At 44.2% G+C, this 26,602-nt stretch overlaps 1 protein-coding gene across 4 annotated transcripts in view; it reads right to left on the bottom strand.

The window, feature by feature from the left end:
- PIKFYVE (phosphoinositide kinase, FYVE-type zinc finger containing) overlaps positions 1-26,602 on the bottom strand; it is an 84,292-nt gene that overhangs the window by 52,226 nt on the left and 5,464 nt on the right. For 2 of the 4 annotated variants that reach the window (XM_035138322.2, XM_035138340.2), the window contains exons 2-12: positions 25,774-25,950; positions 24,722-24,903; positions 22,055-22,240; positions 11,676-11,791; positions 10,303-10,474; positions 8,896-9,103; positions 6,116-6,205; positions 4,982-5,117; positions 2,955-3,112; positions 1,657-1,768; positions 1,403-1,450 (exon numbers count right to left, since the gene is read on the bottom strand). In XM_035138322.2, the coding sequence (XP_034994213.2) occupies positions 1,403-1,450; positions 1,657-1,768; positions 2,955-3,112; positions 4,982-5,117; positions 6,116-6,205; positions 8,896-9,103; positions 10,303-10,474; positions 11,676-11,791; positions 22,055-22,240; positions 24,722-24,893 (1,398 nt within the window). In that variant the 5' untranslated portion in view covers positions 24,894-24,903; positions 25,774-25,950. The remainder of the gene's footprint in view (positions 1-1,402; positions 1,451-1,656; positions 1,769-2,954; positions 3,113-4,981; positions 5,118-6,115; positions 6,206-8,895; positions 9,104-10,302; positions 10,475-11,675; positions 11,792-22,054; positions 22,241-24,721; positions 24,904-25,773; positions 25,951-26,602) is intronic. The other 2 variants (XM_035138332.2, XM_035138348.2) reach the window with 1 other exon arrangement.

Here is a 26,602-nt window from a genome sequence, read left to right as displayed (position 1 = left end):
ACCCAACCAAGGTTTGTGGACTGTCTTGCTCCAGAAAAGCCAGAGTCTGTAACCAAGGTTTGTTCTTGGTTTGCTGTTTGTGGTTTGTCTGGAGCGAGACAAGCCATGAGCCTAGGTTCAGATATAATGCAAGCCAAACCATGGCTCAGCCCTGGATAGCAGCCCTGGGAGCAGAACAACCAGGGAAGGGGCCCAGTGGCCACAATCTTCACTCCAGGTATCCTTAAGTGTTTGCTTGCTCACATTAAGCCGTGATCTGGCTTACTAAGGCATTACATGTGAACTGGGTAGTTGGTTCTTGTCCCCAAGCTGCTGCTACAGAGATTAGAAAAAGAAGCAGTCAAGTGCTTTGGGAAAGCAAAGACAGCATCTTCCACCGTGCCTCACTGAGTACTGCAGTACATGCACATCCTAGAGAAAGCACCCCCAAACTCGGCCCTCCAGATGTTTTGGGACTACAATTCCCATCATCCCTGACCACTGGTCCTGTTAGCTAGGGATGATGGGGGTTGTATGCCAAAAACATCTGGAGGGCCGAGTTTGGGAATGCCTGTCCTAGACCCAAGGCAGATCCCATGTCACTCCACATAGTCCCACATTGCCCCTGCCCAATCTCACGACAGCAATGTGGACCAGGGACGACTAAAGCACCAGAAATGCCTCAACTCCAGAGTCTTCGAGCAGCACTTACATCCAACTAAGTGAAAGTCTTGGCTGTGGCATTTGAGTGCAACTTGAGAAAGTAGCAGCTAAACAAATCAGGATATATCCCCCCACAACAGGCATTACATTTTTTAAAAAAAAGATTGCCCAAAAATCCAACAAAGCCCATTGATTGCATTGTATTATCTTCTCCAGGACATTGGGGGGGGGACTGCCCACCAAGCAATGACTCATTGTGATTTATGCTTCCCTTCCAGATGCCCCACTGGCACAATGCGTCAGAGCAAGCCTGAAGTTCCTAGGTGTAAACAATTCCCATTGAGTACATGCCCAATTACTATTATGCCTCACCTTTTGGTACATTCATAAATTATGCTACTTCATCAGAAAGCTACCAGTGTCTTTGCCGTAACCTCTCCAGCTCACCCCCATAGTGAAGAAGCCACTACTGTCAAACACTTGGGCCATTAGCAAATACCTTAATTGGTCAACCTCTTCCTTTGAATTTGATTGAGTGGCATTACGGGTGTCTTTAAGGCTGTCGCAGAGCCCTTAATGAGAAAGCTTTTGGGGAGCAAACAATCTAATACAAAACACCTTTTTCTGAGACAGTCTAAACCGATCTGTGCTTGATACGTCTCATTTCTAAAAGTCACTTTTTTTGTTAAAAACTTCCCCTTTAGCCTGTTTCCTCCCAATCCACCAACTTCTCTTCTCCAGTTACCTGGAAGGTGCCTACCTTTCTTTTCATGGAAGGTTTCACAGCCTTCTTGCTACATTTCTTGACCTTAAGTGAATTAGTTTGCATTAGTGATTTAGCAGAGTCGCTTTTGCACACCTTTTCAAACAAGCAAATGCACAGCCTGAATACACAGCCTTGGGGAAATTGCCATTAAAATTTTCTTTATATCTGGGTGATAAAAAGTCCAAAACCACTACACAACAGCAGAAAGCAATTCGCTCAGCAGCCCAACTCACACACAAAATCCATACCTGCAGTGGTCTGTAGAGCGCATATTCATCTCTGAAAATCTGATCGTGGTGGCTGGCACAATCCAGCCAGCGACCGTCTACCAGAGCCTGACCAATTGCAATAGCTTGAGCTCTGGGAAAAAAAGATAGGTTTCGAATCGCAAGTGAGTTACCAAAAACATTTACAAGCCCAAAGCGAAAGCTTCACAAATATGGAGTTATTGTTTGTAAAATACACTATTTAGCGGGAAGAAATTCCAATGAAAATCCTCGTTGTTACTATTTTACACGGTTGTTTATTTGTATATATTTTAAAATTTTATATGTGGATGTTTTATGAGGGCCTATACTTGCAATGCCTAATATATTTTTTTCTTTTTTGGATTCATTTTTATTGATTTTACAAATACAAAATACAGATAAACAAAAAGTAAAACATACAAAACTATCTATATAAAGAGATTTTCCGAATCTCAGGACTTCCCCTCATCCCCTCCATGGGGTCTCATTTCAAACATCTACAACTGCATATTCACCCATACTCCAATTCTTATCATCAAACCATATTATCCATAGTGATTTTTACGCTACAACTGAATGGGAGAAATCCTGCTCTCGTTTCCATCTGCTTACAGTGGTCTCCTAAGTAGCTTATAAATTTCTCCCATTCTTTTGTAAAGTTTTTATCCTCTTGGTTTTTGAGTTTTCCAGTCAGTTTTGCCATCTCGGCATTGTCCATCAGCTTGATTTGCAATTCCTAATAAAGGTTTGGCCAAGTAAGTAAGCAAATCTAAAAAGCATAGCTTCAAGCAGTTTCCCGCTTGACCCAATCAATTAAAAAAAGGAAGGAAGGAAGGAAGGAAGGAAGGAAGGAAGGAAGGAAGGAAGGAAAGTTGAGGACCACACACATTTTAATTGAATGCAGACTGCAAGGGGTTATAATAATAAGGAATAAATGTTTAAAACAGATTGGGACTCAGCAGAAAAAGCAAAAAAATAATTTGAGGAATGGGAGTTATATTACATTCACAGGAGAAGCACCGAGTTAGAACAAGCCCAACAACTACCGGTACTACCTTACTATAAGAGAGTAGCATTTTCTACCCAGCAAATTTACTTTGGATTAGAAAAGGGATGGGGGTGGGTGGGTTAAGGGGTTGTGTTTTATAATACTGTTTGCATTTCATAATTTGGTTGCAATCTAAACAAAAAAAACAGAGAACACATTCCCTTCATGGATATAACTAGTTCAGAAAAGCCCAGGAATCCCCTGAGCCATGAAGTAATGATACAGACAGGAACTCAGAGCTGCCCAGTACCTGGTAGTGACATGGCCGTTCCTCATGAGCCAGTTGACCAGCTCCTTCCCCACGATACAGTTGGGATGCGTTCGCAGCCAATAGCGATGATCCTGGAACTCCATGCCACTGTTGTGATGGCATATTTTCTTCCACAGGTCCTTTAGCTGGACTGAGTCCTGCGAGGCAAGAGTGATGACACTTTTAGATAGCATCTGTTTGGTGGGCTTAAGTGTTCTCGCCGTCTTGGGAAGTGCTGTTTACATCTGTTGCAAGTGATTTGCACCGTCCCCCCGTCCCCGTCCCCCCCGGCAACGCACCGAAGGCAGTGCTCTGTTATACACATTCATAAAAAGGCAGGGCTATGTATATACATCGTACATGAGTACGTATGTGCATCAAGAGAAAACTTGACCAGTATCTTATTGTTATCTTTTTTTATTCTGACTGCAAGCGCTTGCGGAAGATTAAAATGTCGAACTTCCCTTCTTCACCAGCAGACATGTGTGTCCGTCTGTTGATTCTGTCTTCAGGTAGAGCAATAAACAAAGCTTTGCTGAACATTTTGTGCTCTTGACACTTAGAACAGCTAACTAGAGATTGCTTGGCTCTCCCTTACATCAGGCAGGCCTTTGAAGCAGCAGTGAATACCACAATGTATTACAAATCATAATTAGGGATAATTCAGACATGCACACTCATTCAAAAATTATATACAAATTATTACTATTACTATTATTAAATTTCTGTTCCACCCTTCCTTCCAAAGGAGTCCAGGGTGGCAACATCAAGCAAGCACCTGCCTGTCTGAGACGTCATCTCAAACAAAATACATTTCAACAGAAGTAGTTGAGATATTTAGCTGAAAGTCATATGGGAGAGGAGGTCTTACTTAAGTGCAATATGCATGCTTACATATAAATCAGTCCTATGATACTGAAGCAACAGTATCCTAGAAAAAGATAGTGTGGTGTAGTGGTTAGAGACCTGGTAGGTCAGGATTCAAATCCCCAAATCAAGCTCATTGGGTGACCTTGAGCCAATCACCGCCTCTCAGCCTCACAGGATAGTTGGGAGGATTAACTGAGCAGCAGGAAAACCACGTAAACCACCTTGAGCTCCTTGCAGAAGGTGAAATATAACAACAACAACAACAACAACAACAACAACAACAACAACAACAACAACAACCCCGCCCATCTGGCTGGGTTTCCCCAGCCACTCTGGGCAGCTTCCAACAGAAAAATGAAATAAAATAATCTATTAAACATTAAAAGCCTCCCTAAACAGGGCTGCCTTCAGATGTCTTCTAAAAATCTGGTAGCTGTTTTTCTCTTTGACATCTGATGGGAGGGCGTTCCACAGGGCAGGTGCCACTACCAAGAAGGCCCTCTGCCTGGTTCCCTGCAACTTGGCTTCTCGCAACGAGGGAACCGCCAGAAGGCCCTCGGAGCTGGACCTCAGTGTCTGGGCAGAACGATAGGGGTGGAGATGCTCCTTCAGGTATACTGGACCGAGGCAATAAATTAAATAAACAGAACAATTGGCCTTACGTGGCACAGCAAGTCAAGAAATGGCATGGACAGCACACACACACACACACACACACACACACACACACACACACACACACGAAATAAAGTGCTAGCATTTTCTCTTGCAAAGCTGGTTCAAAACAACCACCGCGGTTGCATTCTCAGACCCAACGACACAAGGATTTGGCAATTCCTTAAAGGTTTTTTAATATATAGAGGGGGGAGGGAGTTGCTAATCTTTCCATGCTGAAGCTTAAAACTCTTACATCTCTTCAAAAACTAGGTAGTCGTATAAAAGTTACTTTTCAAACATACATATAGGATTATAATGAAGATAAAAAGGGATAGCCCACGAGGGTGGGTTGCAAATAGCATTACAACAGTTCATAGACTGCAACCAGAGAACAGCACAAAGTGACTGCACCTAAGAAACAGAGAGCCCCAAAGCAGCAAGATACTACAGATTTATGCAAGGAGAATGAAAGTTTTTTTTTTTAACTGCTTGGCTTGTACCAGGAGAATTTTGCGCTCGTCCTCGTTGGCCTCCTTGGCATATGTGCGGTTGGCTTGTGGACTGACAGATGTCTCATAGGAAGGGACCATGGGCGATCCAGAGCGATCCAGGGACAGGTTGGTAATGCTGGCTGATCTGGCGGGAGAAAGAAAACAATGCATACAGTCTTTAAGCTCACTCCAGCTCTTTAAAATTAAAGTTTAACAGAGCAGGTCCGAGATTTTACAACATTAGGTAAGGTAAGGGACCTCCCAAGTAATGCCCATCTCTCTTTCTCTCTCTCAAAGTCAATGTAGCATTTTGAAAACCAGCAACTGGAAATAAGCTTTTGGGATCTCAATGCAAAACTATTAAACTGATTTGCCCCATGTGAAATTCTTCCCCCTTCCTCAAATAGTAAGTAGGAGCCTGCTTGATGTACTAAAGCTCTCCTCTGTCCACTAACTCTAATATGGGGGAAATTAACATCAGTCTACTCAATAATAATTCCGAGGACCAACTTCCATTTTAGGGCAACCTTCGACGGGAAGACTTTGGGAGCAAATTGGAACCCCAGACTAGATGACCCTCAGGGTCCCTTCCGACTCTATAACCCCCTGATTCTGTGTGAAGGCCCCTTTATAAAGGCCTCTGGGAAGACTGCTTCCTTGCCATAAGTCTGGCAATGGAAAGGAAAATACCAGGCCTTGACCATTTCAAGAGCTGCACTGGAGTAAAGGAGTTTGAGAGACACTGATCTTCCAGCAAAGCTAAGTATCTAAGGTAATATGTACATCTTCTGCTGTGGAAAGAAGAAACGAGCCCTGGAAGTTAACCTCCCCATAATCCTGAGGACATATGATGTACAGTATATGGCCAAAGATCAAGATTTGTGAGAAAGGTGTCGCTCCATTACCAAAGGACACAAATGTCGGTCCATTACCAAAGGACGCGGTCAACTTTCGACGGAAAGTCAATGTCATTTTAAGACCTCTGTCCTCAGAAATTAACTTTACACAGGAGCTGCAGTGTGCTATTTCCACAGTTGCAGCATCCTACACTCATACACTCATCCTACACGAAGAGTCGGACACGACTAAATGACTAAACAACAACAACAACAACACTCATAAGCGTGAGAGAGGGTGGCTCACCTATTCCGAGCAGGAGACTTCCCTGCTTCCTCCTGAACTGATCCAAGACGTGTCGATAAAGTGGAGGATGAAGAGTCTGGGTGAATCAAGCTGCAAGTAAATGACACTGTTTTAAAGCAGCAATTAGCACCAAATTACTGCACTTAAAGCAAGCCATCATTATTACACTACAACTCTGTGAGTTCTCCCAGGACTTAAAAAGGCAGCGGAATTATATTCTTTACAATTGCTTTTCAAAAGGAGAAATGTTTTAAAGTGGTTCCTTAAAAGCTATAGCAAGCAACAAGTTCTCAAATGCTGCGGAAGATTGCAATTCTGCAAGGGGGAGGCAGAACTAAGGATGAGAAAAACAAAGTCATTTAAAAGTACAGTCGTACCTTGGCTCCTGAAAGCCTTGGGAGTTGAATGTTCCAGCACCTGAAAGATCAAAACCCCGGAACGAAACATCCGACGGGGCTTCTGCGGCTTCTGATTGGCTGCTGGAGCTTCCTGCAGCCAATCAGAAGCCACGCTTTAGAAGTCGAATGTTTCGGAAGTTGAACGGACTTCCGGAACAGATTCTATTTGACTTCCGGAACAGATTCTATTTGACATCCAAGGTATAACTATAACAAGAATCTTCTCTATGCATCATTGTTCCCCACTACACATCACAATATCATTAGAACTATGCAGTCAGGAATATGAGGTTTTAAAGAACAGGGCAGGTTACATATCCCAGTAATCCAGGGCTGTGAAATATTTAATTTGTTTTGTAGGCCACCCAGAATTGCTCTCAATTATTTCTGCAAGCCGAATTTCTTTTGGTCAGGGATGGGGAAGGAGGTGCCACCTACATCAAAATGCCCTCCAGGAGAACAGAAGTTGTTTACAGTAGCCAATGCTGCTAAAGAAAAGCAGTCTGTATATGCTCAGAGACATTCCTCTATACTGAGAGTTCAGTTCCAGGAGTATGCTGGCTGGGGAATGCATATGCCAATCTCTTAATGTTTCGACACTACTGAAAATAATTGTTTTCAACTCACAGACAGCAGAGGGTGCTGCATTCAAATTTAGAAAGTGAAAAAGAAACAAGGCAGGAGTTATCCCTCACCCCACAGGTCAGGTGTTTTACTACAGCTGAGCAACTTCAGTGTTTGCCTACAGATATTGCTGGAGGGTTCTCTTAGTTGCAGCAGTTAATGTTAACATATTGCAACCTGATCCATCACAAGGAGGCCACAAAACCATGTCTCAACTGAACGCTTTTACAGAATTCGAGCCTCATAAAAGCTGTGGGATTGCTAAAAGGACTCGGACCGAGAAGAGCAGTCTAAAATTCACTTTGAGATTTACAAAATATGCACCTCTCCCTTTCAGATTCAAGCTAGGAAAGTTCGGGTGCTCAAAGCGTGTCCAATCATGCAACTTTTTCCATCAACATCCATCAGACTTATTGAAAGATCCCCAAGCAGCTTACATTTAAAAACATATACGTAAATACACCTTACTTCTTTTAAAAAATCATACAAACTGATAACTGATAGAACCTTGAGGGGGCTAGAAACTCTCTCCTGTGCCAATGAAACCACCAGATTGTGCTTATTTCCATCGTGGCAGATCCAGGCCACTGGAATAATGCAGGAGCAGACAGCCTGACCCAAAGGTCTCCTTAACTGCAACAGTTCTCCCCACCCCCTTGCTCACATGGGATGAGGAATCATAGAACCACAGAACTGTAGAGTTGGAAGAGACCACGAGAGGCATCTAGTCCAACCCCCTGCGTTACAGGAATCATTTTGCCCAACAGGGGCTCAAACCCATAACCCTGAGATCATGCTCCACCAACTGAGCTATGCATGTGGAAGCCAAACACACAACACCATAAGCTGCTTTAGGAAACAACTAAGCCAGCAGGCCTGTGGCGGGAAAGACATTTCTTTCCTTGCCCCACACATATGCAGGGAGAAGGATGGGGACGACGACGACGACTCTCTCCTACTTGGGTCTGCTGCTTGACTGCAGCATGCATGCGGGGACAGGGATTTTTAAATTGTTGTAGTAGTAACCAAGCTGAAGATATGCGAAAATGAATGAATGGCATGTTCTTCGCGCACCTCCACTTGTCCCCTTCCACTGTTGTTTCCCTGTTGTCCATCATAAGATTGTAAGCCCTTTGGGGTCGGAAGAGGAAAGTGTCTCAGTGGCACCTTGCAGACTAACGGGTTTATTGTGGCACCTGGTTTTGCAGACATTTGAGGAAGTGGACTCTCATTCAAGGAAGCTTACGCCACGATTAATGTTTAAGCCTTTGGGTGTAGAGAGAGACTGCGTCTGCTGGGAGAGACAGACACAATAGAAGGCTTTAACAGCCTAACTGCAGAGGAAGGGGAAAAGATGGGACACGGCAGGAAAGATGGGAGGGGCATCCATGCCCCCGTTGTATATCTTTTGCAGAATTCTTAGTCTCTCTCACACACAAAGTTATTCAGATACACAAACAAGGCTCTCTGCCTGCTCTGTCTTGCTAATGTTAGGGTTCCAGGAACAAAAATTATGGCGAGAAGACAATATGGCAAAGTCAGTTAAGCCATTCCACTATTGATGGAAACTATGGCTTATCAAAACCTGATGTGCAAAATCAACACAATACCATAGCAACAGCCAGCGTGATTGGACCACTGCATTCAAGCAGAATATTGCAGACAAATTGTGTGGCTGGATGGACAAAAGATATTACAAACACTTAAAACTAAGTGGATTTCTCCCCCCCCCCGGGCCAAAACCAGCTATATTGATACCTTTGCCAGGTAAGGTCTTCTTCGAGGAATATGTTGCGGCTGGCTTTTCTGCTGCCAACCGGAGTCCGCGGTTCCCCAGGATCCAGTACTGACACACAGTTGGCAGAGTCAGACAGAGCATTCAAGTCTTCCCCGATGGAGTTACTCTCTGTGGAGTGAGCGTAGCTTAAGGCTATCTTACGGCAGTAAGTGCAAGCTCGGAGGTCACCTGTCGAAAAGGAAGAAAGATTGAACAGCCTTGCCCTCTGCAGCGGTGAAACTGAGGATCCAAAAGAAAGTCTACTTTCTGAGATTGTTTTTCTCACCAGGCCTTTCTACAATTTGAGAAGCTGTGAGTTGAAAGGAGCAGCACAGGATAGCTCCCTCCTCCTGGAAGCATTCTCTGCATGTGAGGCTTCTTCCAGGAGCAGCCACTGCTTCCAAAAAGCACTTTCCCCCCCTCCCCTCCACATCAGGTGATCAGGAAAAAAAACAGTTTCTTTGGTGAAGCGCTTCAGACATTGCCTCCCCGCTCCCATTTCAGCCTCAAAGGCTCTAACAGAAAAGGGGGGGGTGCTGTCTGAAAGCCTTTTATAAACAGCAAAGGAGCTTTCAAGCAGCATTGCCCTTTGAAGTCCCAACAACTGGGACTTCAAAGCACAACATCACCTGACACCATCGTGACATCACGCCCCACCCACTTGCCAAGTCTGGCCCGCCAGGAAGTGGGGTGGTAACAATCTAGCCCACCAGCCAGAAAATTTACTGCCAGGTACTGATTCCTGTGCACATTACATAACTAAACCAGGACAACTTCCTTCCTTGATCTTAAGGCCACTATCTGGAGCAGTGATTTCAACTATGGAAGCTCATTGACCTGGCTTTCCCACAGCTCTTGCTACAGATTTTTCAGGCTGGGCATAAAAATGGGGAGTAAAGCCGCCTAGCGGGACTGCTTCATGCTTAAAACCAATGTGGGATGCCATCCTGGTGCAGTATTGAGAAAACCCCAGAAACATTGCAAGAAGCTATAGTGTGATTTTTTTTGAAAGCAAGGGAAGGCAGAGCTCAAAGTAAAGGCACATTAATGTGTGTATGAGGAAGTCTTCCCGCGCCTTATGCCATTGCACTGCTCAAGGTGCCATCTCTCATGCTGTGAAGTCAACTACATTCCCACCAAAATAACTGCATAATGTACATTTATGAACGCAAAGGAGCAAATTCTTTCAGAGGCAGGTATGAAGCAGGGAAGCAGGGAAAGACCTGCAAACACAACTAACAGTGTCCTACCTTTAACTTCGCATGGAACTGTGAATGAAGCGGATATCTCACTTCCCATGTGGAAAGGCTCCATGCTCAGTCCTTCAACAAAGGCAACTTTATCCGCTCCCCTAAAAAGGCTGAGACGTCGAATGCTTCATGCCTTACCTGTGTAACCCATGAATTTCCCAGGGATTTCTTGGTTGCAACAGCGGCTGCAGAAAATCTGCCCGCACAGCCGGCAGTGGTGCCTCCGGCGAAAGGTGGTAAATTTCTCGCTGCAGTCATAGCACTCCTTGCACTGGCTGTCTGGCATCCAGTATTGCTTCAGATCACTGTCCTGGGGAGGGAATTAAACATTCAGTCTGGTCACAACACAAGGCAACAGATTTATGTAGGATATTTCTATCTCTGAAGCCAAAACAATACCATGGGAAGTCACAAGGCCGTGATGAGATTACATTTCCTCAGTAACAGGCTAATTAGATTTCCCAGGGCAAGTCCTTCTTAGACACGCTGCCCGATAGCACACTCTCTAGATTACCAAGTAAAAGTTTAAGTCCAGAAGACAATGGCCCAGCCATTCAACAAGTTCTGATCACACTCTGGCAATTCCTCCAGAGCGGCCCCAGCAGAAATATGTACTGTTAAAGGCATTAAACAGAGGACTCCTCCCTCCATTCAACCGAACCTTTAAAAGGCAGCCTTCTTCTTTAATACACAGGCATGGTTTACTCAAGCCAAAATAATTTTCCAGGTGCTGTTATTAAAGCTATACAATTTGATCCAGTAAAGGATTCCTACCATCTCAGGAAGGCAAACCTTGCCTGTAACCCAGGGGTGAGGATGCCCAGGGGCTTCAATTTGGCATGTGAGGCCATTTCCCCCTAACTATGCCCACCAGTCAATCAGCTGGCATCCCTTGGTGACATCAGCTGATGGGCAGGGTTCAATCTGGCTCTTGAAGCAGACCCTGACAGAGAGCAAGACTAAGACCTTCATTCATCAGCTGATGAACAGAGAGTTTACTCCTGCTGGGTGCTGGCTCACCAGAGCATTTCCAGTGCAGGATACACTACAAAGCGGACCCCTTCCCCCACCCCCAAGGGTTGACTCTGACAGGTGAGCAAGACCACCCACCGGTCAACTGACGTCAGATGACAGACAGGTGAGTGGCATCGCCCACCTGTCCAAGTTGGTGGAAAGATAAATATAGGGACCGCTAGGCCAAAAGGGTTTCTCAACCCTGTTTTAACCCACCATTTCTTAAGAAGCACGTCCCATTAGGCTGAAAGCCTTAAATAAAAGCTCATTTTCATCTATACTTCATAAGCAATTAGTTTCATCCGGAAGCTGCCAAAATTAGTGAGGTTTAATCTTGCCTTAAGGGCTCGCGGGAACATCTAGGAGCAGCAGGTAGTGCTGTTTCGATCTCTGTATTAACTTGAAGAACAAGACAGTCTTTCGTAAACACCAAACATGACATGTGTTTCATAGCAGCACCATCATATTAACACCCCTCCCTCCTCCTTGAGCATTACCTGGCTTTTTCCTTCCATGATTTCTTTTAGACGTTTTAAAACAGTACTGAGGCTTCGAAGCTGAACAGCCGTTCGAGGATCATGACCGCCAAGGGGAGGTTCTTTTCTTCGAGTGTCTGAGGACAAAGAGACATTAGCTACCATTTGAGATAGCTAATCTATGAGAAAGCTATTCTCTTTGCGATGCCTATCAATGGAGATCTCGTTAGAATGCAGAAGAGATTCTCTTGATGCAAACTTTTTACAGTAAATACTGACCAATTGGAAGAGCTTTTTCAGAGCTGAGTTGCTACCTTGCATGGGAAATGGGCATTTTGCAATGATCCAAAGGGTATAAAATTTGGCATCCATCAAAAAGTGTTTCCAGCATGGAAGTTCTAATTGTACAGAATCTGAACCCACTTGCTCAGAAGAAAGCCTAACTGATTTTAACAAAAAATTAACTCCAAGAAAGTATGTTAGGAAAGCAGCCCTCAGATTTAACCATGAGCCATTATTCTGTTAACAGTATGGCTAGCTTCTGTGAGATCAGCAGGTTATTTTTTTAAAAAGTTCAGAAATATAGGTAGCGCTTCTCAGTTTATTTTGAGTGTTAGGATAAATAACTTAAAAGAAGCACATAAAAACTTGCCTGTATTACAATTCCTCAACAGACACACTTTGAGGAATTAAAAACCAAATCTAAGTATATGAATCAGCTTACTTTTGTCGCTTGCCTGTATTACAATTCCTCAACAGACACACTTTGAGGAATTAAAAACCAAATCTATGTATATGAATCAGCTTACTTTTGTCGCTTTCACTGGAACTGTTGCTGCAACATTCATATTGAGGTATTTAGCAAAAATATGCTTATGCAAGCAGAAGTCCTCCTCCCAGTATAATAGCACACACCACAAATGGCATACAATAAAAGTACCTTTGACCGTATTCTGTTTTTATCAACATTTGGAAATTTGTTCAAAAACAGATTTATAAAGCACACATCTTAACAAATTTACTGGATAATTTTTCAGTGGTTCACTACAACCCTCTGCTTCAGCTGCATGGTAATCCATAAAAATCACAGTAATTCACTGTTAAAAGTGTTCATCAGGAGCTGTGAACAGTTACATGACCAAAGTACTAACTTGCATTCATTTTAGTAAGTCGAGCTTATTTTACATACCCCTTTTCTACGTTTACTGAACTCAAAAGTAGCTTCACATACAACAATTTCATTCATACGAAACCCAACAGGTCAACAGTTTGTGGATAAAACGCACTAAAACTACTCGCCCACACTTTAAAAGGTGAAAGGTTTATACGATCTGAACTTTAAAAAGCTGCAATCCATTGCAAAGCAACATTTGCTAACTTTAGAATAAAAGGGTACATACACTTTAGCAAAGTTTTTTAATATCACTATAAGTTTCCCATTCTGACATGCTGGAAACAGTACGCGCCCCAGATTTGCTAACTGTGCTCCTTTCATGGCATTCCTTTTTAAATGGGTGCTTTGTAAAACCTTTTAAAAATAATAATAATAACAACAATAACATCAAGTTTCTCACCAAGCGAATCACTCTCCATTGGACATGCATTTTAATAGGCGCTCCCTGGTTGAAGAGAAACAAACATGGCTCCTTTTGTATGTACTGCTTTATATATCACTGATGTCAGCAGGAAGGCTGGCAGCTCAGACCAGAAGCAAGTTAACTGTTGCTGTGCAACGGCCAACCTCCCAGTTTCGGAGGGACAAGGAAACAGCTTGCCTTTCTAAGAGTAGGACCTCTGAAACACTCTGTGGCTACGGGGTCGTTTTCTAGCTGCCTGGCAACACAATTAATTTCCTAATGAAATTTGAGGCAAGGGGTTGTGGAATGGGATGGAGATGAGATGTTCTGGATTGACCTTGAACATTTCTAACAGGTACTAAAATTCCTGTGCCACGGCTTCCAACCTCAAGTGTTGGGGGAAGTCCAAGCATATTTCAGTTTTCGGGTGCATTCATGGTAGATCAAAGTGTTGACTCCAGATTTCAAATGAGGAACCATGTTCGCTTGTGTTCCTTTGGTGGCGAGAGATGTTGGAGTTGGACTGTTCATTTGTGACTGGCTGCGGTGGTCTTTGTTTCGTGTGTGAGTGGGACCCCACCCATCTTTCCCCCATCTAGCTCTTTTCCCCTTTTCTTCCCAAAGTCTCAACAAATGAAACTGATTTGTAAAAATGTTACGAGAGACATTGCACATACGTTTGTAAATCAAGAAAATCTTTAATTAAAAAAAAGAGGAACCATGTACAGTGGTACCTCGGTTTGCGACCGCAATCCGTTCCGTGGAACCGGTCACTCGCCGAAGGCATGCTTCTGCGTGTAGTGCCGATAGAGCGCTTCTGCGCACACGCGCACTGCACAGTTCGCCTCTGCGCATCCGAGCGCCACGGAACCCGGATGTAAACACTTCCAGGTCCGCGGTGGTCGGAAACTGAAGCGGTCACAAACGGAGGCGGTCGCTGTATCATCTATTTGTTTGACTGTATCATCTATTGGAGGTGAATTTTCCCTGGCGGCAGACGACAGAACCATGAAACTGATGTAAAATACTCAAACAAGAGTTTTATTATGGCTATGCAAACAACAAACACAAAGCATGTGGGTGTTTTCTTTCTGCAGGCAGTTGCAAACTGAGACTTCTTCCGTCTTTATACACATCACCAGCTGTGCCTAATTAGCCTGGCAGGCCACACCCAGAACTCATAGAAAATGTCCTTAAAGTTATCTGCACCCTTTTCCTGTTTCGTGACGAATGATACCTAACATCATCTTAGGTCCACTTCAAGCAACTCCCCACGTGCATATACAGTGGTACCTCGGTTTATGAACACAATTGGTTCTGGAAGTCTGTTCATAAACTGAAGCGAACTTTCCCATTGAAAGTAATGGAAAGTGGATTAATCTGTTCCAGACGGTCCGCGGAGTACTTAAACTGAAGCGTTCATAAACTGAAGCGAACTTTCCCATTGAAAGTAATAGAAAGTGGATTAATCCGTTCCAGACGGGTCCGCGGAGTACTCAACCTGAAGCGTACTTAACCCGAAGCATGAGTGTAATTGGTTCCGGAAGTCTGTTCATAAACTGAAGCGTTCATAAACTGAAACGAACTTTCCCATTGAAAGTAATGGAAAGTGAATTAATCCGTTCCAGATGGGTCCATGGCGTTCGTAAACCGAAAATTCGTAAACCGAGGTGTTCATAAACCGAGGTTCCACTGTAGTTAAAAGACCACCAACGTCACAAAAGCAGCATTAAGCAGGGAGCACTATTATTATCTAAAGCACTTGGTCTTTGCCTGGCACTATGGTATTGGTACAAGCCAGGACGCAGGTGGGGTTGTGGTTAAAATCAATGAGCCTCTTGGGCTTGCCAATTAGGTCAGCAGTTTGAATCCCTGCGACAGGGTGAGCTCCCGTTGCTCGGTCCCAGCTCCTGCCAACCTAGCAGTTTGAAAGCATGCCAGTGCAAGTAGATAAATACGTGCCGCTCCAGCGGGAAGGCAAACGACATTTCCATGCGCTGCTCTGGAAGAAGTCATGACCTGGAAAAACTGTCTGCGGACAAACGCCAGCTCCCTCGGCCTATAAAGCAAGATGAGCGCCACAACCCCAGAGTCGTCTGCAACTGGACTTAACTGTCAGGGGTCCTTTACCTTTACCTTTTTTATGGTACATGCCAGGTGAACATCTCTGTAGAGAGACTTCCACGACTGGGGTGTTATACCACCAGCAGTGCGGTCCTCTAGGTCTGTCCACCACCTGCTTAACCTAATACGGTGTGGGAACCTGCAAAAGATTCCCCACTTAATATGCTAATCTGTGAGTTGGTGGATATGGAAATAGGCAATGCAACTGTTATGCGTTAAGGTTTTTCCATATGCAGAAAACACAAGTGTGCGTTTTGGCACAAACATGTAGCAGTGGCTCTTTAACACATACACACAAAAGGTTGTACAATTGGAGTTGTCCTTTACAGACGTGATATAGCAGCTCAAAATCTTTGCCTCATCTTTTCGACATGCTTTAATCAGCTTTTCCCAACCTGTTGCCGTTCAGTTCTCATCACCCCTAATTATTTGCTACATTTACAGGTTGGGAGTCCAAAACACCAGGAGGCCACCATGCTGAGAGAAGCCACATGCTCCAGATTTTTGTCCCTTTCTTCTGCATCCTTTCTTGCTTGTGTCCTCTGTATGCAGAGTACCCCAAAAAGATATATAAAAATGCTGAACTATAATAAGCAAGCCTACAAACATGATTGTGGAGGCGCTTTAAAAAACAGATTTTTTTAAAAAATAAAAATACACAATTAAGTGATATATATTTTTTTTATGAAATAAATAAGAAAAATAGAAGGTCACTCTCTCTCTCACACACACACACTATACAGACAAAAATCTGCTAATCATTAAATGAATTAAGAGGAACTAAAACTCCTACCATTTTGTCTAATTTAATTAAAATCACTTGGCCATCCTTGATAAACGCTTAAGTACCAGTATCAAATTTCTGTAGCTTCCCCATTCTGATTTTCCTTTTACACAGAATACTTGTGCGTGCGTAGTAATCCTGTTAATATTTAAAATGCTAACTCTGCAATTATACGTAGCACTGAGAATGGAAGCTGGGGGGGGTGGGGGTAGAGATTAGCTGAATACACTGTTGCACTTATGCAATTTTTCATTATGAACTCATAGAGCATGAAGGAATGTGCGCACTGTGCCCAAAACCAACAGTGCAGAGGCGCCAAGCCTCAAGCCTTTTTGCAATCTCTTACAAATCTGCTAAAATCAAGCATATGCATGAAAGGGTCCGTTCTACAGTACCCCACCATACACCATACAAAAAGTATGAGTATTAAGTAGCACAGGAATAATAACTTCCGTTTTGAAGATTTCAAATCTCACCTGGGCATATCATCTATAGCTGTAGCTCATGTACAACTCCTGGGCATGCGAAAAATGAACTTAAACTTACTACTGAAACCAGGCCAGGATGTCTACATGTCCCTAGCCTTTCTGCTAAATGTTCAGGAAGACCCTGCTGTTGATGTGATTGTGGCACGTTGCAACCTATTCACCTGTGGGTACAGAAGTCCTTCTGGGGGGAAACCCCTATCTGCCTAGGCTGGCTACCCGCCTGCCGCAGGTAAACAGCATTTCTGCAGCTTTTCCTAAAGCTTGTTATGAAGCAGCCAACCTTTGTCAGGCAGGCACAGGCCATCAGAAGAACTTCAGGCCAATTCCTTGGGGACAATCACCCCCACGTTTCCAAGAGTTTGGACCACAGCCTGTTTCTGAACACCAAGGATAGCCAGCCTTGGTGCATTCCAAATATTTCCACACTACAACTCCCATCAGCACAAGCCAGAATGACTGTTTCCAAGCCCCTGTTATAGCTTCTCCTGTAGTTATCTGGGCTAACCAGTAAAATTTTGTAATTAGCTAAAACTTGTGTCTTTATTGCATGGATGGGTACAGCTGGCGAGGGAAGGGTATGCAAGGAATGCGAGTCCAGGAAGAATTCTCAGGAAGCTGGATGCTGACCTCAATTGTGCCCAGATGTACTGGAGGCACTAGGGCTTGTAGGTGCAAACATATCTGCGGAAAGGAGTGCAGTTTACACATCTTACAGCTAGGGAGATGGGTGATGATATCCAGGTTAGGGATTCTGCCTGGAAGCAGAAATACGGTAAGAGTCATATGGGTTTGCTGGGTGAACAGATAGGAAGAGACGACAAAATCCATTTAGGCTTGGCTGGAGGCAGTGAGAGCTGAAGACAGGCAAGGGGGGATTTGTCTCAGATACTTGAGAATCTAACAGAGAGCTTTCACAACTCCCTTCGCCTTTGGGGGATACTAGAAATAAACACACACCATGAAATTGCAGGTAGAGTCTTGCAGCGAGAGATTCTTTTGTTCAGGAAGTTTGGGATCAAGGGGTTAAGAAACAAAGCCAGCAAGTCTCTACCCACCACCTCTAGAAATACCGAGGAGGAGGGAAGATTTAGGACTGTGGACTTTCTGAGAACAGCTGAAGAGTTCAGAGGAGGAGATCACTGATGTTTCCTCGCCCCATTTCTGTGGCCAGCCAATAGCATGAGAACTGGTGACATGAGGTGGCCGTGCCAGTCTTCAAGTGCCACACAGGCATTCGGGATAGCAGTCCAAGTATTCACAGAGAAGGGGGTGGGGAGAGAAACCAACTAGCATCAAGTGAAACAAACTACAGATGAGCAAAGAAAGTGCAAGATGCATCCTGGCTTGCTCAACAAATTATGACCTATAGTTATGCTAGCTCTGCCCCATGGCTCTTATGACAGCCAAACTGCACTGAAAAGTTCTGCTCCCCATCACCTAGTTTGCACTGAGGGGGGATAGCACTGTTCCTGGACTGTACCAGGATGCAGGTTGGGGATTGCACGACTGGATGGCTCCATTGAAAACAAATCTCTGCACGCTAAATCCCTAAGCTTTGAGCCAGAGAGGGCTAGCCTCCTGCTGCCACAACATGGCAGTTTTCAGTGACCAACGAATACTTTTTGCATGGAGGAGAGCATCCAGTCCCGTGGGCCCCTGCCTGCAGTCTGAAATGCCAGAGCCCGGAAGCAGATCTCCGCCCCGCCCCCCTCAACTGTACTGAGCTCTGCATAGCGTTCACAAAACTGCCTTTGTGCTACAGCACAAATCCATCTGGCTCCCACTCTGTGGAACTAATCATTTATTTTGCACACCCCAATCCTCCTGGAGAACTTGAGCAGAGTTCTCAAGAGCTGTTCAGAGACAGATCAGGGGAATCCTACCTGAAGTATTTACAACACTGGTGCTTCAAATGCAGCAAGAGACAGACTTATTTCAGATTGTAGGGTGCCAAATCCTCGTCTCCCCGTCCCTGCATTTCACCAACGTCTTTGCTACTGGCAAAAGAGGTCACTCCACAACAAACACACACACACTTCAACTTTCTTGTTCATATGTATGGGAGAGAAACGCTTGCTTGCTGCTCTGACCTTAAAATCACTACAAGATGGGTGATTGGTGCATATATTCTATTATTACTTTTTTTAAAAAAAAAAGCACAGCAACTTTGCATCAGCTTCTGAGCCAGCTTCTCCCATTCCCAGCTTCTTTGAATGCTTGCTTGCAAGATCATCTCCAGGGGTTTCCCCAAGGAGACTAGCACTGAAGGTCTCCAGAGACTGTTTTATTAAAGAAGTGAAGAGGTTATTTAAGGTCAATGATTTTAGAGAAAGAACAATAGGCAAAACCTCTCATGCCCCTCTACACACATCCCCCCCCCCCGGGTCACACATTATTTACTTTCACTGATCCCTCGCATGGATAGATTTTTTTAAAACAAGCAAAAATATTGGCACGACACTAATAGGGCTGGGAAACCTATGGCTGGGGGGGGGGAGGAATCAATTTCAAGCAGATTTATACACAGAACTTGACTGTCCAAACCTGACTGAGCTTTGCTTGCATTAGACTTCCCCTTGTATCGAGCGCCTGCTTGTGTCTAAGCCACTTGTGCGTCATCCGGGTTTTTTAAAAGCCCAACTAATTATATGAAAATTATACGCAAAATACACCCACTCCGTATTATAGATATAAGAGAGTCGAGCCGCATGCTGTGCTATTCTCGCATTGCTGTTTTATATTACCGGTAATAAATTCATTTTTTATACAGTTATATGCACTACTGAATATTATCTGTTCATGTGCTGTTTACTTTAGAAATCCTGGAGTATACAGGTGTATAATTTATGTGAATGGTAACACAGCAATCGCTCATGTTTTTAGTGAAACAGGGGGACAACTTGCACCTCATAGAGATTAAGGAATGAGACAGTAATTAAGGAGGAAAAAAATCTGTGTGAATAAACTTGACATCAAGATTTCTAGAAAACTCTACCACTATCTGTGGCCTATCCGTTACGTGTTCTCTGGTCTCCAATTGTATGGGACTTTGTACACCAATATGTGCAACTTGAATGTTATCTAGAAGCTCACTGGCAGCCAGTGCAGTTCGCTCAGCGGTGACCAACTATGACGGTGACAGTCTGCCCCAGGGAGCAGTTGAGATGCTGAATTTCCTACTAGCTGCACCTTCCAGGTCAGCTGCAAGGACAGCATTGCAATCCATTCTGGAGGGTGCCAGCAAAGGTCTGGATTTCCTGATCCAGAAACAGTCACAGCTGTCTTGCCAACCAAAGCTGGCAAAAGGCACTCCTAGCCAATGGAGTCACCTGGCCCTCTAGCAACAGATGGATGCAGGGCTGCCCCCAGAATCTTAGCCCTTGCTGCCCCTTTGAGAGTAAGGGTCGAGTGCAATAGTGTTGACCGCTTCTTGTGCTCCTTGTTCCTAGCTCTTGAACATCTAAAGCAGGCATCCCCAAACTGCGGCCCTCCAGATGTTTTGGCCTACAACTCCCATGATCCCTAGCTAACAGGACCAGTGGTCGGGGAAGATGGGAGTTGTAGTCCAAAACATCTGGAGGGCCGAAGTTTGGGGATGCCTGATCTAAAGTCTGCCAAAGTAGCAGTAGCCTATGCAAATGCATCTTGTAATAAGGGAAAGTCTCAGTAGTGCTACTAAGGCTTAAAATAACTTCCCCCTTATTGCTTTCTCTGTTCTGGAATCAGAGAAACCTGGTCTATGTATGCAGAAAGATCTTCTTCATTATTTCCTACTGGGGTTAAGCACTTTTTATCCAAAGGGCCACACTCTGAAACAGGCTAATGCTGATCTCTGTAAACGCTACACAAGACAGGGAAAAGAAACCAGCGCATCCCAGTGAAATGAGCGCCCCCTGGAGGCTATCTGTCACAAGAGAAGCACACACAGATTCTGCTCTTCAATATTTTTCAGCAGTTAGTTACAAGTCTAGGACTAATTATCTGAAATGCTGGAAAAGCTAACAACTTCAGCTTTCTGTGGCTAAGTTAAACAAAAACTAATTGCCTGATATTTTTGTACTGAGTTTAGCAAACTTCCCATTGCTACTAGGATCAGCAAAGCAGGATTTAACCCTGCCCCACATCGACCATTTCCCCCAATGTAAACGCTCTCCCAGGGGATATTTGCTTTGCATGAGGGGAGAGGTGCTTGTATTCCTCTTTCCAGAGCAGAGAGCAACTTATCGGGGGGGGGGCATTCTATAACAGGAAATGGCGTAAGCCCAGGGTTAAATGGCCCCATGCTATTGCCCCAAACAAATGAGCAGTCCCACACACTACCCTACTCCTGTGGGTCCATCTGATTCAACAGAAGTCAGAGAGTTAATCACCAATCTCTCAGTGTAACATGTAGTTTTCGCTCAGCTCTCAACTCTCTCCCTGAAAATGAAGCCCAGGCATCCCAAAACTTCGGCCCTCCAGATGTTTTGGACTACAATTCCCATCTTCCCCAACCACTGGTCCTGTTAGCTAAGGATCATGGGAGTTGTAGGCCAAAACATCTGGGGGCGCCGCAGTTTGAGGATGCCTGATGAAGCCCATGATGGAAATCAGGACTCCTAACAGAACAGAGGGCATTTCACTTCAAATAACTGTTTGGACTTTTAGACTTGGACACAGCTGAAATCTAATCTACTTAGGTCACGGCCCTGTTATGCAACCTTGGAATGCCAGCTGAATGCTGCACACCAGGGTTTTGTTCACATCTACTGGAGGCAGCAACAAGGAATGGGAAATCTGCATGCCCACATTAGGGCTTCAGGACCATGCATAGGAGCCAGCGATTTATGTATCATTTGCTAACACTCTTAAGTGTTCATGGCCCCAGACTCAAATTGCAGCATTCCCCACTCTGCAGATCATTGGAAGTTATCTTTTTTAAAAAACAACAACAACAAGTTTTCATGGCTTCGAAACATAATAAGGTGGAAAAATACAAGTCTTCATTGTGTTCTTCTGGCTTTACACCAAGTAGGGAAAAGAGGTCTGGAAAGTAGGACTTTTCAGTGGGCACAAAGGTAAGCAAGTCACCATGGGCAGACATTCGTCCATCTGCTCCCACATACGTACTTCCCTCCTACTTTCCGCATTCCCAACAAAAAGGATGGCATTAGGAATTCCATAAATGTATACATTAGAAATTCCATGTAGGGGTAACAAAATAAAGCAGCAGGAAACACAGGCAGATTTTCCTTCTTGCTTAGATGAATTTTTAAAAAAACACCAAACACACATACACAGAGAAAAACTGAGTTTTCACATTGCCAAATTTAGGAGTGTATTGTTTTTTAAGCAAGAACAGTGTTAGAAGTTTCCTTGGAAGCATCTCTTGAGCTGAATGGGGCTTGGAAAATTTCGAAGCACTCTTTTCAAACTCTGAACTCTTACCTAAAGATGCTGAAGATCTTCTCTGCAACTCCCCAGAGGGCTGGTTTTTTTTGTAAGGTACAGGTGACGACCTTAGGGACTGCGACTTCAAAGTATGTTGCGGACTTGACCAACTTGCATTCAGCGTCTGTTGATCACCCTGTCCTGTCTCTGCTCTCTCCACGGAGGAAGCAAGACGACCATCGTCTAGAAAGAGGGAGTGTTAGTCTAATCAATGTTGAGATATGTGAACTGGAAAACTACCCTTTTATATTATTCTCAAATAAATCAGACACTAGCGTTTGTTCACACATAAGCCATGACTTATGAACCTGGGAAAGATCGTCCCACCTAGTGAATCGGTAATAGACACAAAGCAGAAATGTCATTGTTTTACAGGCACTTCTCTAGTATACCAGTGTTTACCAAATTTCTCATAAATCTCTCTGGAACCACAGTTCCCACACTGAGTCATAGTGAAAGACTTAGATCTAAAGAAATAACTCTTTGGCAGCCCGATCTTCTGCATTTCCCACCTCCCAAAGTAAGTCCCACTGGGCTTACCTCTTTAAAAAACTTATCGTAGGCCAGCAGCCTCAGTTATCTATTGCCAGCACAAACAGCACTTAGGCTGCCAGTGCTCACCTACAACTCTTATTAGCAAAAGAGAGAAGGAAATCAGGACCAAACATTATTTATTGTTCTTCAAAGACAGTTCCAAGGAAACAGCCCCCTCCCTCTGCTCTCAACAATTACCACCATCCATCACTTTTAAGTTACAGGCGAAAGGAATCATGCAACTACAAACATTGCATCTAGAAAGAGCAGTAGGTCTGCACCCTGCCTCTCATAACTGCTAGTACCAAGCTCCAGTTTCAGAGCCAAGCCTCCAGAAGGTGCAAACACACACCAGACCTTCCAGCAAGAAGTTCCAGGCCAATTGCATTCTAGGCAGCTTCTATAAATTCAGATGTTGGGGGATCGCAACCCGCAAGTTACTAAGCAATGAGGAACTAGTTCTTGGCTTCAGTACCTCCCAGTTCCTTTGGTCTGGGAGGCCCTCCTTCTTTGGTCACTTGTTTCTCATGCCTACAAGAATTATTCATCACAACCTGGAAGCTTACTGTTGACTGGGGCTGGTCATACTTGGAGGAAAAAGCACAACATGTGACCCACTTTATTAAACAAAAAATTAGGGCAGTCATAATTCCTTTTGCGTTGTCAGGTGAGACCAGGTCTCTTAACCAAAGGAGATGTTTATCCGCTGCCTTCCCAAACCATAATCCTTTTCATCCACCAATACTCTCAAAAAGGATGAGCTACTTCACCTACTTCTTCAAGTTACTCCACAATTAATCTTAATTTGGGTTCCATTGAATCTCCTTATTCCAGTCTAAAACTAGAAAAACTTTTCTCTTTAGAATGGCACTGGCTGAGCGAAATAACCAACATGGTTCAGAAGCCAGGGGAATGAGGAAAGAGGTGACAAGGAGGAGCGCTACCGTAGCTAAAGTTAAACAGAGACTCCAGCTCCACAGCCAACCAGAGGGGGGGTGCGATGTCTGAGGAGGGGGGGAAAAGGCAGTGTAGAGTACCTTTGGGTTAAAATCCTCCAAAGCTGAACAAATTGTGAGTGCAACATACACTCGATTATAGACTACTAAATGAGTGAACCTCAACTTGAATTTGAAAAGGCCTTTTCACAAAGGTCCAGGCTACACATGAGTGTTGTTTTTTAAACCAAAGACACAGTTGATGAGTTTTCCTAGATCAGCCAGAGTCATAAGAGTTACGTCTTCTGTCAGAGGACTTAAAGCAAGTCACAGGGGAATCCCTGACTGTCAGATCTTACTTTAGTGACATGCTCATTTCTCTCCTGAAAGATGACACGTGAGCCTCTTCATAAATATAGTAGAACAGACACTTGTCCGACTCAAAGCAAGATATGCTGACTGGCTGGTACCCATTAACTCACAATGGATGATTAACGACACAGTTACAGGCGTTGTTTGTATTAGATATGTCACTGGGACTGGAGATCAACTAGGCAGTTACAACCTCACGCCTGGGATCAATGCCATCTGCCACCATAGGGGCTCTTGTTGGTCTACCACAATGACACAGCCATTGCTCAGAGCAAAACACAGTCTTGGGGCATGCTCAGAGTTCCAGCACTCAGTAACATTGGGACCTATCCTTGCGCACCTAAACCTGCACATGCAAGCCAGACACTGGATAGGATTATCCACTTTGGCAAACAAGTCACCCACTTTGGCCTGAACGCTTGGAGGTAGAGGGCAGGGCCACTTATTTCACAAAATGGGCATCTGCACAAGGCTGGTTACAACAACAATGTGCAGTCCATGCTACATTGCACTTAAATGACTGCATTGCTCTTCTAGGGTTGTGTGTGCAAGCCTCAAGTTCATGGGCTCTCCCTCCTCCTCTGGTGCTCCTGCGAAGAGATTGGAAGCTTTCACTCAATTTTCGTCTAACCACAGTTTTGTGTTACATGCTAACCAGGAACTGTGGTTAGTGTGAAGTTGGCTTGTTTCAATAAACCAGTTAGTTTAGTGTTACATGTTAATGAGCCCAATGGCATGCAGTTTTGGCATGCTTTGAATAGGCTGTTCCACTTTTGGCAGCAAGTTTTCACTCATAACAATTAATCAAACAATGTATCGTTACCTCTACTGAAACGAAAGAGATTCACGAAAGAACTATATGCAGATTTAAATGGCGGTTCATCCTGGTCAGGAGTCAAAGGTTTGAAGTGCGTAAGGTGAGACGGGCTGCCAGGAGAGTAGGGCAGGTCGTTCAGAGTGTCCAACGTTGGAGATGCTTTGTCATCTGTGGCCATTTCATGGATCCTAAGAAAATTGAAAGTGCACATGTAATGCCCCAATGAAACATAAGCCACTGCATGTTACCGTCCTGCTGTTTAAGAATTCTGCTTTTCACAGTTTATTCTGATGACTTTTATATTATTTAAAGTGTCCCCTGGTGTGGTAACACTGAAGGGTGGAATATAAATTCCCAAGGAGATCCAGTTTAGGAGGAGGAACAGGTAGTCAGCTTAAAACACATACCAAATATGCAGTCAGAAGTGAATTCAGAAATAGAGAAGAAATTGGAACAGAGTAGCTAAACAATTATTCACTTTTGAAAAAGCACATTCTTGACTTTAGAGGAAGTACTAAAACCAGATGATTCAGAAGAAAAGTAAGGCTCTGTCTCATAGCAATAAGGAAGTGAAGTTTGTCCATTATTTGAACAGCATAATAAAACTGTCCAGAGAAACCAGTCTGTGTTTCAAGTTGGGCCCAAATTAGACACAATGGCAGTAGACCTGATCCTGATTAATTCAGAACATAGGACCCAGTTGCTGACAAAAGAGAACTGTGGCTTAAGTCTATCAATCTGAGTTACCTTAGACCAGTGTTTCCCAACCTTGTGCCTCCAGATGTTTTGGGACTACAACTCCCATCATCCCTAGCTAGCAAGACCAGTGGTCAGGAACGATGGGAATTGTAGTCCGAAAACAGCTGGAGGCACAAGGTTGGGAAACACTGCCTTAGACTATAGTCTCCTGTTACAGGAGGTGATGGGGAACATAGGAAGAGGTGATGGGGAACAGCCAGCCAGATCCAGAACTCCCCTTCGCTCTGTGCACGACTGACAGATGGGTGAGGCTGCACACCTGTCTATCACTTGATATCATGTGATGCCATGCAACTCACCTTTAAACCTGAGGCTTGCAAATGAAGACTCAGGAGTGCATTTCAAGTGCACTCTCAGTTCTTTCCCTTCCCCCTTCACAGTTCCATCGTGACTTCAAGCCGCAGTTGCAACATAAGATTCTTCCCAGAAGACAGAAAAGGGCACCAAATTCCAAACGCACTGAATTCTACCGGTGGCTAGAAGGGAAGAATACAGAGGATATGTCAGAGTGTGCTCCCAAGTCTTCCTGTTTGGTTTACCTGGTCCATGCCCAACATTGTATGGTGTCAGGGGATTGACAGGTTGGTGGTGCCACAGCCCAAATGGGGAGGCTGGGGGGGGCACTATCAGTTCTGCAGGCTCCTCTCCGCTGTTTTACAAGAAAACACCCCAGCTCCTCTCTCTCAATGTTTTTCACACATGTGCGTTCCTTTGGGTACAAAAACTCAGCTGAAGGAAAAAGCACCTGGGGAAAACTGTGAGGAGTTAAGTCATAACTTGGGGAGGGTTCAGCTCCACACATGCACATACATAGATACATCTTTTGCTCCCCAAAAAAGTCTCCCCCCTCCATGATATGAGTTCTTTTCCTTAACCATGCCTCAAATGGTGGAAATGTTTAATATAGAAATTTAGTTGCTCATGGTGAAATAGTCCTGGCAAATAGATGGGGGAAGAAATGGAGGCAGTGAGAGATTTTACTTTCTTGGGTTCCATGATCACTGCAGATGGTGACAGCAGTCACGAAATTAAAAGGCGCCTGCTTCTTGGGAGAAAAGCAATGACAAACCTAGACAGCATCTTAAAGACATCACCTTGCCGACAAAGGTCCGTATAGTTAAAGCTATG

Source organism: Zootoca vivipara, chromosome 1 (assembly GCF_963506605.1).
Source record: "Zootoca vivipara chromosome 1, rZooViv1.1, whole genome shotgun sequence".
NCBI lineage: Eukaryota > Metazoa > Chordata > Lepidosauria > Squamata > Lacertidae > Zootoca > Zootoca vivipara.
The sequence above is the reverse complement of the archived record's forward strand: the minus strand, read 5'-3'. Positions and strand labels throughout refer to the sequence as shown.